Source organism: Prunus persica, chromosome G8 (genome assembly GCF_000346465.2).
Source record: "Prunus persica cultivar Lovell chromosome G8, Prunus_persica_NCBIv2, whole genome shotgun sequence".
Lineage (NCBI taxonomy): Eukaryota > Viridiplantae > Streptophyta > Magnoliopsida > Rosales > Rosaceae > Prunus > Prunus persica.
In genome coordinates, this window is record NC_034016.1 from 20,244,041 (window position 1) to 20,259,276 (window position 15,236).

Below are 15,236 nucleotides of genomic sequence, written 5' to 3' on the forward strand. Positions count from 1 at the left end.
AGTTCTGGGCTGGGTGCATGAACCAGGATCACATTCACATAATCCAAAATGCAAGCGACATGATGCACAACGTTTTTTTGGGGTAAAAAACGTGATAAGCTTATCTTTTATGAATGTTCTTTTTTAATCGTTGAAAAAGAGATATTTGATCAATAATGATAGGCTATATAAAACCTTATAGCATATAGGTTAATTAGGAAAGGATTAAGCAAAGCATATACTTCCATTTTTACCTGGGTGTATGAAATGAATCATGATTAGCCCTCGTGTCGTGTGAGTTTAATAATAAGCGAGCAAGTGCATGTACTAGTACACATCTTTATCGTCCAATTAATTATTGCTTTAATCATGGTAGCTAGCTCAGTCTTTATCCTCAAATCCTTAAGAGTAGATATTAAGTAACATAGTCATCAGAAAGATTTCACCGACGTAAAATGAGAGAAATGTTCGTGTGTGATTATAACATCGTGTCATAACATAAGTGATTAGTGTAATATACACATATTATAATATGAGTAAATTAATAATACTACGTGATTGCAATGTTAGAAACCTAAGATTGTACATGCTTATGCAGCCTTGGTGTCTCCATTGATTTAGACTCTTTGTTTTGTCCTGTGGTATTTGCGTATACTCTACATAACTCTTTTTCTGGCTTAACAAAGCAAGAGAAGTGAGAAGATAGAAAACATGAAAGCTTACACACACGAACACTTGTACAGTTGCAGATGAGAAGTGAATCTGATTAAAGTCAAATGTCTACGCAAAAATTCAAGAAGCACTTGAAAAAAAGTCAAGAGTGGAAAAAGCTAAACCATGATGTAAGAACGTCGCAAAAAGTTATTAATATTTGTTCCCTGCACCTAAGTATATTCTATGCACCATACACTTCATGGGTCTTGGCCTGAAAAGGAACCCAACTGGGTTAAATGCATTGCATACTCCCACAGTATCACAGTCTCATTGTCTCATTGTCACTCATCTGAGCTATCACATTATATTAGCTTTTAATTTAAGCACGTGCGCTTTACCAGTGATTTTGTTAATTCAGCTTTTTTCTCAAGTTGCAAGCTTCAGTACTTTCCAAGAACCTCTCTTTGTCTCTTTCTTAAATCTATCTTCAGTTTTCTAATATGGTTTTAACAGACTTCCATGTAGTCTAGTCGAGACTAGCTTCTTTTCTTCGGCCGGTGGGAAAATTTTCAATGACATATTTAATTAAGTGTCATTAAGAGATTAATTAAGGTAAGATTTGCTAATTTGTGCTATAATTATAGCTGTTTCCTGGAAGCTCACTTGAGAGAAAGAGGGCCTACTTCTGTGCATGCAGATTGCCCCAAAAGCACATTTGATTGCAACTTGCATTATAATTATGAGTTGAATGGGTGTATTCAACAAGAGGAATTCTGCAAATTTGATGACTAGCCAAAGAGGAATTCTCTAGATGGGTGACATTGATTTGAATCACTTTATATATATATTCAATTCAATTATTATTTGCAGCATTATGGGGTTAGTTGGTATGCCTTCATGCTTTTGTATGTAAAAGATATAAATTATAATGCATATGTTGACCTAATATTTCTCTTTGTTTTCTGAGCCTGAAAAACTTGAATCCGTGTCAATACTGGATTGCCGGACATGGTTTGCACTAACCACTGGTTTTATCACCTAATTGCGTTGAATTGGAACTTGGAATATTGGCTCACCTTATGTACAACTATGAATTACAAAAAAAACGTCTAGACAAACACTAAGGAAACACATAAAAAGTATGTGATTTCACTTTCTAATGGAACACTACGAACCCATTCAAAAAATAAATCAATTCAAGAAGGAGAAAAGTAACCAAAAATGAAATGATTCAGGGTTCTATGTAGTCATCTTGCATGACTCTGCTTGGGGCCGGCCTTTAAAGGCCGTGCTTTTGGTTATACATAATTAAGTCACATCAATTTGCACCCAACCATTTAGATTGAGGTGGGATGACCCTCTTAAGTGAGGAGGTTGGGTGATAAGAGTGGACTTAAGACAGTTTCTTAAGATGAAAATTTCTAATTTGGGATGCGATGCAACTTGCTTGACAATCACATAAATGATCATAAACTGATTGAAATACTTTGAATCGTGTTTAGTTTAAATAAACAAAACCTTATTTTTCAAAGCTAAGAGAACAAGGCATCTTAGAGAGTATTATCAGATAAATATATGCAGGAATGAATCAAAATCCGAAAAAGAAAATAATAACTTGGATTTAAGAAGAAAAAAATCATGAACTTCTAACAACGTTGTTGACAGTTGGGCTAGTAGTGCCTATTTAATTGGGCTTGCCAATGTTGCAATTACTTGTGGGCTTTTTTAGATGCAATTGGACATCTCATTTATTGGAAACCCATCTGCATCCGCATGACAAAGCAATACGTTGTCCGACCAAAACAAAAACAGCAATACGTCGTCGCATTGTCATCCCTCGTCATCACCAACGAAAATACGCAGGGAAGAAGCCACGTCGTCCATTGATGCGTTTTGTCTCTTATCAATGAAAGGAACGACATGTCGTTTTCTTCTCTTTTTCTAAAAAGGTGGGTTTAGAGACCAGACCAAGAAGGGGACATTGGAACGCACACCAACCACCAGTACCAGCCAGCCAGCCCCTTCCACAGAATTCCTCCCGGATATCAAATATGCATGCACCTCCATAATTTTTCTTTGCCAAATTATCGTGGTGGTAAACAGGGGCGGCTCGAAGGGTGTACAATGTGGTGCCATCGTACAGGACTCTTAATTTTTAAGCATTTTTAAATTTTTTATGTGTATATTACGGATATTAATATTATAGGTATTATATATATTTGAGCGAGGAAAGTAACACAAGTGTGTATTTGATTGAGTTGAAATTCATTCGCTTGATTTTAGTAGGCAAGTTGGGTTTAAGTCTATATTGTGTCATTCAGTAGTTGCGAAATAAAATTATTTTATGGTGTGAAGTAATAGAAATTTTATATATAAATATTTTCATATTAAATTGAAGACTCCCGTTTAAATTTTGCACAGAACCTCAAAATATTAGAACCCACCCTCATAAAGGATTTATAGATTTTTTTTTTGTGGTCAAAAAGGATTTATAGATTAAGTAATTAATAGCAGTTATTTATCCACCTAACGTCATGTGTCAAATACTAATAGTAAGCAGACATCTATGCATACACAGTAATATAATGCTCTAAGGCCTTTTTAATGGCCAAAGGGAGGTTTGCCTTTTCTTCTTGGTCAGAAGCTTCCTAGGCTCCTAGCCCAAAAAACATATTCCAACCCATCAACCCTCAGATTGGACCAGCTTAATTTATTAGTCCCCACCAGAGACCGCACCATGCACTATATATCTTGCATGTCACAAGCACAACCCATATTTTTGCCACCAAATTTGAATAAAGACCTGTTTCTGCTTAACATGGAAGGGAAGGGAGTGGAGAACCAGCAGAAGGAGCAGACTAAGGTAAGAGATCAAACCCGGTATCGAGGGATTCGGAGGCGACCGTGGGGCAAGTTTGCTGCTGAAATACGTGACCCTTCAAGAAATGGGGCACGCCTATGGCTAGGCACATTTGAGACAGCTGAAGAGGCAGCTAGGGCTTATGATCGAGCTGCTTTCGGCTTCCGGGGTCATTTGGCCATCCTCAACTTCCCTAATGACTACCAGTATCATAACCCATCAAGCTCTTTGATCAGCACTTCATCCTCTTCATCATCATCTCCATTTTCTGCTGCTGATATTGGAAAGAGTACTAATTTTGGCAGAGGCCAAGAAGAAGAAGAAGTTATAGAGTTTGAGTACCTGGACAACATGGTTTTGGAGGAGCTTCTTGACACAAAAGAGGATCATCATAGACAGGGGAAACCAACCCATTAGAGAAATTGACTGGTTTTGCTTGAACTTAAGGCAAAGTTGAAGTTGGTTTAGCTCTGTTTGTTTGTTTCTTTGTGAAATTCATTGTAGCCAATTGTTACTCTTGACTTATTTATCTCCACCAATCTTTTTTATCTCAGTAAAAACAAAACTTGTGAAGGTAAAAGAAGCAGGGAAATTTTACCTGATAATGATATTATTATGTGGAAACAAATCCGTACATTGGTGAGACCCAAAATAAAAATAAAAATTGAAGATGCTGGCTGTTCTTGACTTTTGGTTATGATTTCAAGCAACATAATGCCAATCATTGAGCTGCCATGACCAATTTTTTTGGCAGAAGATAACGCAGTCAACTTACTCAACAAGGCATCTATGGATCCAAGGAAACACAGTTTCTTACATTTACAGTTGCTCAAGTCATATATTTAATTTTCTATTAGTCTTAAAATATGATATAATGACAGTAACTAAGAATATAATAATTGGGTTCAGAACAAAATAAGATTATAATACTTGGGTTAATACTAAAACAGAAAGGTCACTAGATTGACAACGCATGAGCATGACAACTTTCATGGTATTTTCACATGGGATCAGTGCTTTAATATTTAACCAAAAATTCTATTCAAATGACTCGAATCCTACCCCACCGAAACAGAGAGAACATAAAATAAAATATTTGAAGCTTCGATTTGTAGAAACAGAATTCTAAAGTTGATGTTCTGTTTTTCACTAATTAAGCAAAGATTTGAGTTGTGTGATTTGTATTACACCAAGTTCTTCACTTACTCTTGCTTTTGTTGTCAAAATCAAGAAGGTCCTCTAACACACTATCATCTAAATACTCAAACTCAAAGATTTCTCTTCCTGTTTCTGTCCTGGTGGTCACATTATTATGCAATGTAGAAGAAGATGAAAAATTAGACGAAGATGAAGACGAAGAAGATGAAGAACAAGAAGAAGAACAAGAAGCAGCAGAAGTAGAATGTTCAGCTTCAGGCAAACCATATTCACTTGGAAAATTGAGAATTGCTAGAGGACCCCTCATGGAAAAAGCAGCTCTGTCATAAGCCCTTGCAGCCTCTTGTGCAGTGTTGAAAGTGCCAAGCCACAGCCGAGCTCCCTGCCGTGTCGAATCGCGTATTTCAGCTGCAAACTTCCCCCACGGCCTTATTCTCACGCCTCTGTACTTCACATCCCTCTGTCCCTCTTCTCTGGCTTTGCCTCTGCTTCGACCTCTTTCCATATGGCCTACTGAGTTAAACTATTGAAGCCTCACTCTGGGAATTTATATTGGGTTGGAAATGTGCCTAATTGGGTAGAAACAGAAGTTGACAAATCAGACTCAGATGCCCATTTGATAAAGATTGTTTATTTATTGGATACAAAGTATTATGACTGTATTGGAGATCAAGTTGATGGCTTTCAAGGAGAGGGTCAATTTTGTGTGTATCTGACATGACTTTTTCCTGTTATTTTTTCCAATTTCAAAACCTTATGAGAGTAGTGGCATCATTTGGATTTAAAACAAGGTGGGTTTGGTTAATTAAGTTGTATTATTAAAAGGAAATAAAAATTAAATATAACCTGGCAGATGCTGCAGCAGATCACAGTTTTTGTGTGCCAACGCATGAATGATTCCTCTGTTTTGGGGACCATAAGAGAGGTTGCTAACTTGGCATTGAGGTCATCGAATTACGTCTGCGTGATTCATCATCAATCTTGTTTTGCTAATCAGCTATAAAACATAGGATTAAGAAATAGATCAATATAAATATATGTCCTAGGAGGAGGTTGAATTGGGACTGGTGAGAAAGATTCTATAAGAACATGTGTTAGATTTGTTCAAAAGTGAGGTCATTTTGCTTGCGTTGGTCATAGAGGTCATGGGATGATGTCTTGTAATTTGGGGAAGTTCCTAGGTTCATTAGGGGTGAGGGTGTGGGTGAGGTCAGCTTGCTTACCCTTAAGTTTTTGCTCAGCAAGATTATATGCTGCTGTCTTTTCAGAATAATCCATTTGTTTAGAAAGTGGGCATCCAAATTAGGCACAATATGCTTCCATTTTGATGAATCTTTCTTTCCCATGTTTTCAATTTATGCAAAAATCTGCCTTGTGATTCTTTTGGTTAAACAAATTTGTGTCAATGATTAGGAGAAAGTTATACAGTTTGTGTCAATTGGCTTTCCACAATTTGTGCACTAAAATGCAGGTTTTTTTGGTGACAATTTAAGAGATTGCCTTGATGGTTTTGGCTATGTTTTGGTGATGGTGTGGTGATAGCAGCAGGAACAAACAAAACCCTTTCTGGGTTATTTTAATCGCCACACTGTTTCTTGGTCACGCCAGATTAAAATAAGAGAGAATGTGTTCCATAGGTCAAGCAATTTTAATTCTCCATAGGTTCAAGAAAAGGAAGGTGAAGTAACTAAAGCAAAGTCCAAAGCCATGGGGGCCATCAAATAGTTTTTCAATTCGAACTTTTAAGAGTGCTTAATAGTATTCTATTAACAAATTGGTTAGTTTAATTGAGCCAAAAATTAAAAATTGGTTTTGTTTATAAGGAGTGGTCCTGCTCTTAAAAAATTACACTCATTCGTAATCAAGGACGTGGTTTTACATAATGTTGGTAATGATGATGTGTGCAAAGCATCAAGAGGAAACATTTGATGAGATCATCATATGAATCACGTATTGTACAATCTGACTACGGCATACAAATGCAAATTTATGTACCCGAGATTTTGTGTTTGATTCGTCATCTGTTTCAATATTGCTTGTATAAAGGATGAAAATCCTACTAGAGAATTCATCAACAAAACAGACACATCTTTTCTTCTCTTTCTCTTTCCCTTCTCCCTTGTGTTATTTTCCATGTTTTCCAGGCAACCAAACGGCAGGGAAACGAATGGTTCCTCTGTTTTGGGGACCATAACAGTTGGTAACATGGTATTGAGGTCATCAAATTACGTCTGCCTATTGGCCATCATAATTATTCTTTTTTTTAATTGGCTATATACAACATAAGATTCTATTAGATTTGGTTCAAAAGTGAGGTCATTTGGCTTACGTTGCTCTTACATATCATAGGATGATGTCTTGTAATTCTGGATTTCCTAAGTTAATTGAGCTGAGAGGGTGAGATCATCTTGCTCACGTTTGAGTTTTTGATCTGCAAGCTTATGCTGCTGTCAGTGGCAAAAGTCCTAAGCAATCTAAGTCCCAACGTGACATAAATAAAATAATCAATATTTTGTCGATAATATCGATTTGTTACGATAATAGTGCTATTCGAAAACTTTGCTATGATCGTTGTGGCATTTAAGAGCATTTTTTTGCCCTATGTTTTCAATTCATGCTTGAAACTGCCTTGGGGTTCTATTTGTTTTCTTCTAAAGAACTTTAAGTTATGTTTAGGAGAAATTCTACACTTTATGTCCATTTGCTTTCTACACTTTGTGCTCCAAAATGCAGTTGTAGATTTTTGGTGATAGTTTTAGCTATGTTTTGGTGATGGTGTGGTCATAGCAGCAGGTGCAAACAAAAGCCTTTCTAGGTTATTTTAATCAACATTCTGCTTGTTCCATGTGGTCATCTTTTTAATTGATTTGATGTCAAGAAAAGGAGGGGGGGAAGTAATTAAAACAAAGTCCAACGCCATGGGGGGTCTTCAAATGGTTTTCAATTCTATCTTCTAGAGTGTTTAATAGTATTCTATTAACAAATGGATTAATTTAATTAAGCCAAAACCATTGATCTTGTTAAAAAAGGTTGTCCTGCTCTTAAAAATTACACTTATTCGTAATCAAGGACCTTGTTTTGCATAATGCCGGTAATGATGATGTGTGCAAAGCAGCAAAGGAAACAATTGATGAGATCACTTCATGAGCAAGGCAAGGTTTAACATATATAAATACATATGTATATATTCCAGTACATATGACATCATTGCATACATGAAAAACATCACTAAACCATGACCAGATGATCATAATGCGACTACTCAGCAAAGCAACCACACACGGAAGCAAATTATTCTTACAATACAGCAGACTAATGTTTACAATGTAAGAACTACAGGCCGGGGCACTGAAAAACGCTTCAAGCCTGCATCTAATCTGTATTTGTTACAGAGGATAGAAATTCAGAAACAAGTAGACCATACGTGAAAATACATCAATAAACAAAATTATGACTGTTTCCTTTTTCTGTCCAGATAAAAGTAGCTACGCTGAAAGCTCAAGATCGCCCAAGTGAAATGCCGGAAACCAATCTCTGGCCAGAGCACAGATGGAGAGTACAAATAACAGTGTGCACTCTGCCACAAAAGAAAATTGCTCAACCGGGTCTCGCCAGAAGTACGGATTAGAATATCAGGGTCAGGTGCAACAGCCATGTACATATGCTTTTCAATATCTGTCAATTTTACAATGTTCTCCCTTTCTTCCTTTTCATTCCCTCCAAGTTGAAGTAGACCATACCCAGCTCCACTTGCATTCATTACACTAATTTCATCTGATTTTTCTTCGCACGATTCTTGAACAGCATGCACAATCTCATCAGTGGAAGTGTAGGCAATACATATTGACAGAACTCCTCTGGAGTTGTTGGCAGTGGCCTCCATAGCCCTCTCAGCTGCCAACCTAACAGGTTCACTCAAGAGTTTTAGGTTCCCTATAAAGTGTACCTTAATTCCATACCGGTTCACTATGCTTTCTTCCTTGATTAACCCTTCAATTTTCTCCCGCATCAGGTCCATCAAGGATTTAACTTCTTCAGGGTCCCTTTTGAAATTATCAATACTAAAGGCATATATAGTCACATATCTAACTCCCAACTCATAACAATACTTGAGCATGGACATCAGAGCCAAAAACCCAACCCTATGTCCATCCCCTTCCTTCAACTTCCGCTTTTTAGCATATCTTCGATTTCCATCCATGATGAACGCAATGTGATGAGGTATTGGACGAACAGAAATGACTAGAAAAAGACATCTCCTCAAGAAACTAACTATGCTCCAAAAAATCTGGGTTGCTTTATTGCCATTGCTTTTCTCCATCCTAGAACCATGTACAACTGCTGAGTTCTGCTAAAACCTATTTGACCTGTTAATTAATAAACAAACTTTAGTTCAAACTCCTGCAGTTAAAACATGGAACCACTGAAACATCATGCCTTAAAATGTAGTTCAGCCTATTAACCTATAACCACAATCATATAAAGATTGAGTTCCAGCATAGTATGCTTAACAGCAGGTGTGGCTTTTCTACTTTTAGAATGATCTCCATTGACAGAGTTACATTTCCTTCCGTTGAAACCCAACTTAGCATTGTAAAATTTTGATCCAATGCAATAGGAACAACTATGCAAAAGATCAAGACTAAATTTCTTATGGTATCACGCATTAACATCTAAAACCAAATCCCTCAAAATTGAATAATCACTTGTCTGGCAGATATTAGTCATAAACAAAATGCATACAGTGCACACACAGCAGTTCGAAAATTACAACAAAAAAAGAAGGCAAATAGTCAAGAAACCAATGCTTGAATATTAGAAAATCACAATACTTTGGTGCTTTTTAACCGTGGTAAATTAAGATTCAGAAATAATCACACCACAATGCAAACAACACTTGAGCAGAATAAAATAAACCAAGGAATAAAGATAGTGCACAAGAGATTTATGAGGTTTGGCAAAATCCTGCCTACGTGACTACATTACTATGAGAACAATAACAGTACAAGACACACTTGAGTTAAATCAACATAACCCAAACCATAACCTGTGCGGCTCACAGTATTTCGCAAGAGTTCTTTTCTCTCAAACACCCATGTTTCAACTATTACATGCACTCATCAAATGAATCACATTCTACCCATTAATAGGCAGTTGGTTCCCGTGAAAAACAAAGCTTTTACAATTATCTTCAATTTTTCAACCACCATTTCATGCAACATGGCTTCCTCTAAAAGCCAATCCTCTAGTTAGATCTACAAGGACATAGGATGCTGCACCATTTACTACATGGTCCCAATTTTACCAATTTCAATAAACTTGGTCTCATCAAATGAATCACATACTCAATTTTTCAACCACCATTTCATGCAACATGGCTTCCTCTAAAAGCCAATCCTCTGGTTAGATCTACAAGGACATAGGATGCTGCACCATTTACTACACGGTCCCATTTTTACCAATTTCAATAAACTTGGTACTGTGAACATTGAAAAGACATTGACTGTTACCTAAATTTGTACAAGTAGAACAATACATTGAACATCTTGTTGTGTTACTTGTGTATTCTATCTCATGCATATAGTCAATTTGGCGTATAGGCTTCTATGACCAAAATGGTAAAACCAATCAGAATAAACGACCGCATTTAATATGCTTAGAGTTGTAACTACTGATTAAAAGCCGTAAACATAAAAAAAGAAAGTAAAGTTCTGAATTTGAGATAAATTGGAAATGACAGAAACCTAATAGCCTCCCTCCATTGAACCCAAGATACAAACTTTTCTGGTTGCCAGGAAGGAAGGTCCCATCTTTTAGACGAAAGTTGATTTATTTTTCCTTTTCGATTTCTCGGAGACCAAACAGAGGCTTGGAAAATCAGAGAGAGAGAGAGAGAGAGAGAGTTACCAGTTAACCAAACGCAGAGTGGGATCAAAGTAGCAGCAGGGGAGGGAAGTAGAGTAGACCAGTCCCAGTGTGAGAGCGAGAGAGTTGAAAGACAATTTGGCTCCTTCGGGCCCCCCTTTTAAGTTGGAATTTGCACACGTTTACCGACAGTTCTTCCCCGTGTTCCTTCAGTGTGGCTATTTTGCAATTTCGCAACTGAAGAAGGACCAATGAGAATAAGACAACAGACTATTGAGGCCAACTCGTGAAGATACCAAAATAGGGCAAACACACACAACAAACGACCTTGGGGTCAAACCATGAATAGCGGTAAATAGATAATGTCGCTTTTAGTCTACACATTACAGAAACAGCGAGGGTAGTTTTGGATCTCCACGTCTCATTTCCTCTGAGTTTCACGTGTGGTTTCCAGAATTTTTTTTTTTTTTTTTTCACACGTGTGTTTCTTCTTCATCTTCCTTCTTGATTTATCCGAAATTGCGGCAAGTTGACTGTGGAGCTAAGGAGTGGCTTAGGAGTAAGCTCCTGAGCTCCTAATTTCGGTGGCAGAAATGAAATCTGTTCATTTCTCGCACCTCTCACCTCCAATTCGTGCCTTCAACCCTAATAATCATACTTCTTCATCATCTTTTTCTTCTTCTTCAATCACTCTTCTCCAGCGCTGTAAATTCAGCTCTGTTTCTCTCACCTCCACTTCCAGGCCCTCCCGCTCAATCACGCTTTGCGCTACCAATTCCACCAAAGCGACGTCGTCGTCGTCGTCCCAGTTCGAATCGGCGGCAGCGGAGGGCATAAAGGAGGCTTCTTTTCAGGTTCAAATCGACGCTTCGCAAAGTCCGTGGAATGTGGAAGTCGGAAAACCTAGCGTTCCGTCTCCGTCGGTGGCCAAATTGAGCTTGAGCGACCAGGCTTTCTTCCTCTTGGCCTTCGTCGCCTGCACGGTATATAAGCCTCAGTTCGTTTTTTCTTTGCTAATATAGTTGAATATGTAATTTGTTGTGGAAATTGGGATCAATTTGGAAACTTTTTTACATAAATGAGAAATGATAAGATTTAGTTAATTATGTGCGTACACTGCTGATATGTTAATTGATTTCATTGTGCAGACTTCTGTGGCATTTACGAGCCTTGTAATTGCAGCTGTCCCGACACTATTTGTAAGTTTTCTTTAATATTTCAATCCAAAGGAAAAAAGCAATCACTGAAGTGCTTAGGAAATCAGTTGAGTTTTAGGGAGTTCCGACTTTTCCATGGCTTTTCCTTTTTTGCCAAAACCCCAAACCCTGAATCAGATTCTATTCTTTTTTTGTCTATCTTTGTACTGCTTGTTATTGGGTCTTGATATTTTTGATTTTGTTATTTGAATGAGTTTGAGTGCTATTTGGAATGGATTGTCAGAAGATTTATTGTGCAGTGCTTTGCATGGAATGGAATGTTTAAAAACTCCTGGCATGGACTCATGGCTTGAATGGTCTTGGTTTTTTGAGTCCTTGTCTTGAGTTGGGCATGAACCCAAAAGCAAATTAGAATTATAAGTCTTGATAAATGTCTTCTTTTGAGGTAGCTTTAGGTGCCCTTTTCTTTGGTTAAAAGCGGATGTTCGAGGTCTTGTCCAAATTCTTGTTCCAATGTGGCTGTTTCTGGTATGTTCTGTAGGCAATGGGGAGAGCTGCAATATCTCTTTCGAAGCTGGCGGATACAGCTCGTGAAGAACTCCCCAGTACTATGGCTGCCATTAGGCTTTCGGGCATGGAAATAAGTGATCTTACGCTGGAACTGAATGATCTAAGGTGATAATTAAATCTTTATTACCTTAGTCTCTGACCCATGTTATGTTTGACATGGTTGCTTTATAGCTTCTCTTCATAGTTAAACTCCCCTCTTTACTATGAGCTATCCATCATTTTCTAGTTTATAACCCCAAAACGAATCCATTCAATCGTTAACTGTATTGTTCCATGCATATGTGCCCACCTGCAAAAGCAATGGGGTTTCCAAGGGGGGACAAATTCAATCTTGTCTGGTTTTCTTTTTGTCCCTAAAATATTTGTTATAATCTGGTGTTTACTTCCAGAGATACACTAAACCAGGTTTGATATGAGGATTACTTCACAAGACAATTTGGTTACCACTCGTGTCTGTCAATACATTTGAATTCAATTTCTGGTTTTCTATATATGGTTCACTTCACGTAAGTTTTTTTTTTTCCTTTTCACATTTTGAATATTTATGTCATGCTTTTATTCCATTCTGCATTCAGCCAAGAGATCGCTGAGGGGGTCAGCAAATCCACTCAAACTGTTCAAGCAGCAGGAGCTGGGATTCGGCAGATTGGTACACTCGCACAGCAGCAGACTATGTGTATGTTTATCTGACCTCTGGATAGAATTCGTTTACTGCGGTTTTCCTTAATATGTCCTTTCTATTGATCTTCACTTAACTTCTCAACTGTTATTATAAATTTTTTATGATACAGCAATGATACAAGAGAGGGCGAGCCTGCCCATCATCTCTTTGCAACCAGCTGTTGTTGGAGCAGCAAAGAAGACTACTCGTGCTGTTGGCCAAGCCACCAGGATCTTCATGAATATAATATCTCCAAAGGACTCGGAAAAAGTCAATGAGGAGGACGTTGAAATTGATAGGGTGGAACTTTAAGTTTGCTGCACTTATAACCAGTAGCCATTTTTTCACGAACTTTGTGTGCATAATACTTGTACAGTTTTCAGAGCATGTGGAACGACTTAATTATTTGTTATTGGAAATGTCCCGGAGTTGGGGATAAGCAGTGAAGATAAAATTGCCTCCTTTGAAGTCCTAAGCTCCCATTGCAGCGGTGGTCCAATTGTTCGTATTGAAGTTGTCAAAGGAGTAAGAAGTTCCTAAGCTCCTATTGGAAATGTGGTCTTTTTCTAATGTAAGATTTCTATATTACCTTTCCAAAGTTATGAGGTTGACCATTAAATTTAATGTTGATAGAATCTTTGATTTATATCTTTTGAACCTTTACCTAAGTCGAGTGTCAAGGTAAGCATGTTGAAATTAGAACTACAAGGATAAATATGATATCGATTCGAAATTATAAGAACGGAAATAGAGATGTTATGGGTATCTGGTAAGATTTGCATAACTCCGTTCAGGACCAAATAAATCTTGCATCACATGTTTTTGTTTTTCAGTTTTTCTCCCCTCCCTCCCTTCAGAAGATGAACACTGTTCAGGACCAAATTAATCTTGCACCATATATCTGAAGTTAATCCCAATATTTTATTATAGTTTTCTGCAAGCAGTTGAATTGAAACTTGGAAAGAAAATAATGTAGTTGACTTGGGAGAACAAAATATGTTTGACCACAAATATTCGAAAAAGAAAAATGGCCGGTGGAGATTTTGGTTTGTTATAAGTCACTCACATGCATCAACCGGGTGATAAGAAAAGAAAGGAAATTGAAGGTGGCTTTTGTTTATGAAGAAATTAAAGTAAAGTTCAGGTAATATTAATTAATAAATAAGCAATAGTTGTATTATAAAATGATAACATAAGATAATAGCATAGGATGATAATAATGTATTACTAGAAAATGATTATAAAATTATAATTATTGTTATTATATTCTAGGATGATAATGTATGTTATTTCCTGGTTTTGCCATGTTGGATTTTTCCAATGGGCACCAGGCTTGTAATTACAGCTTCATCTACACATTGATACTTTTGAGGCATTGGTCCCCCATTCAACGAAAAGGACCCAAAAAAAATAATATTAACATTGGTTAATTAGTATGATTATGACAAGGCAAGGGTTGAAATTGACTGGCATTTTGCAAGTTCCAAGATTATATCAATGAAGAGAAGAACTTGATTCATATTTAGTAAAATAGCTGCCCAAATATGTTTATTTGACGGATCAAAACTAGAGCTGGAGAGACATGTCAAAAGCTAGTCTTGGACTTGCCAATCAAACGGCATCAATGTCGTGTTCGATTTCTACTCTTTCAATATCGCTTGTAATTCAGAAAAAAAAATATTAAAAATGCTCCTCAAACTAATTACGCTTTAATCTCCCACTTTTCGAAACTCAAAAGCAAAGAACATGACTGATATTCTTCCTAAAAGGATCGAACACAAACAATTAGGTTTATGTAGTTACTCATCGTCATAAGAATCTGTTGTTGAAATAGAGATGCAACCATACAATATCTGACGGTGTGGGAAGGTTGAAAATTGTACATACATAAATATGCATATGCAAGCTGGCAACTTAATATAAGCTTCCCCTATCGATGATGCATATATATATATAGGTTAAGGACCAAGTTAATTGAACACGAATAAATTGCTAGTATATGCTCTGTGTTGAAAATGCTAGCCACAATATATATATATATATATATATATTGAATTGCTAGATTCTAATATGCTTTGACTTTCTTAATTAACCCCCCCTCATTTTTAATCTAAATTATTGAATATGGTTCCAACTTCCCCAAAAGAAATAAAGTAGTATAACATTGCATACTGATGTGTTATGGGAAGCTTCAAAATTTATAAAGGGAATTGACTTTGCAAATGTTTTAGTTTACTTTTGTTCGATGACGTGGCAACCCGTAACTGGACGACGGGACTTTTGTGTCAAGGATTTCTGATTTGCCACTTGTCATGGAAAGTTCCTTAAGGCA

The 15,236-nt window shown here is 37.0% G+C and overlaps 4 protein-coding genes across 5 annotated transcripts; 2 read left to right on the forward strand and 2 right to left on the reverse strand.

The window, feature by feature from the left end:
• On the forward strand, nt 3,407–4,121 carry LOC18767894 (ethylene-responsive transcription factor ERF098). Its single transcript, XM_007199042.2, has one exon. It carries the CDS (start codon nt 3,452–3,454, stop codon nt 3,908–3,910), a length of 459 nt encoding a protein of 152 aa, XP_007199104.1. The 5' UTR covers nt 3,407–3,451; the 3' UTR covers nt 3,911–4,121.
• Nucleotides 4,676–5,213, reverse strand: LOC18768188 (ethylene-responsive transcription factor ERF096). Its single transcript, XM_007198921.2, has one exon. It carries the CDS (start codon nt 5,154–5,156, stop codon nt 4,692–4,694), a length of 465 nt encoding a protein of 154 aa, XP_007198983.1. The 5' UTR covers nt 5,157–5,213; the 3' UTR covers nt 4,676–4,691.
• LOC18768182 (dehydrodolichyl diphosphate synthase 6) lies at nt 7,796–11,133 on the reverse strand. Of its 2 annotated transcripts, none has more exons than XM_020570172.1 (2): nt 10,559–11,133; nt 7,796–9,018 (listed from the first exon to the last, which is right to left on the reverse strand). In XM_020570172.1, exon 2 carries the CDS (start codon nt 8,970–8,972, stop codon nt 8,100–8,102), a length of 873 nt encoding a protein of 290 aa, XP_020425761.1. In that variant the 5' UTR covers nt 8,973–9,018; nt 10,559–11,133; the 3' UTR covers nt 7,796–8,099. The 2 variants fall into 2 exon arrangements, with proteins under 2 accessions (XP_020425761.1, XP_007200535.1); XM_007200473.2 differs by lacking the exon at nt 10,559–11,133 and adding an exon at nt 9,699–10,541.
• On the forward strand, nt 10,922–13,637 carry LOC18768545. Its single transcript, XM_007201805.2, has 5 exons — nt 10,922–11,499; nt 11,665–11,715; nt 12,215–12,348; nt 12,819–12,919; nt 13,035–13,637. Exons 1-5 carry the CDS (start codon nt 11,110–11,112, stop codon nt 13,214–13,216), a joined length of 858 nt encoding a protein of 285 aa, XP_007201867.1. The 5' UTR covers nt 10,922–11,109; the 3' UTR covers nt 13,217–13,637.

Coding starts and splice junctions, on each gene's coding strand:
- LOC18767894 (XM_007199042.2), top strand. CDS start 3,452: ATGGAAGGGAAGGGAGTGGAGAACCAGCAGAAGGAGCAGACTAAGGTA.
- LOC18768188 (XM_007198921.2), bottom strand. CDS start 5,156: ATGGAAAGAGGTCGAAGCAGAGGCAAAGCCAGAGAAGAGGGACAGAGG.
- LOC18768182 (XM_020570172.1), bottom strand. CDS start 8,972: ATGGAGAAAAGCAATGGCAATAAAGCAACCCAGATTTTTTGGAGCATA.
- LOC18768545 (XM_007201805.2), top strand. CDS start 11,110: ATGAAATCTGTTCATTTCTCGCACCTCTCACCTCCAATTCGTGCCTTC. Junction 11,500..11,664: donor TGGCCTTCGTCGCCTGCACG/GTATATAAGCCT, acceptor TTCATTGTGCAG/ACTTCTGTGGCATTTACGAG. Junction 11,716..12,214: donor CAGCTGTCCCGACACTATTT/GTAAGTTTTCTT, acceptor TATGTTCTGTAG/GCAATGGGGAGAGCTGCAAT.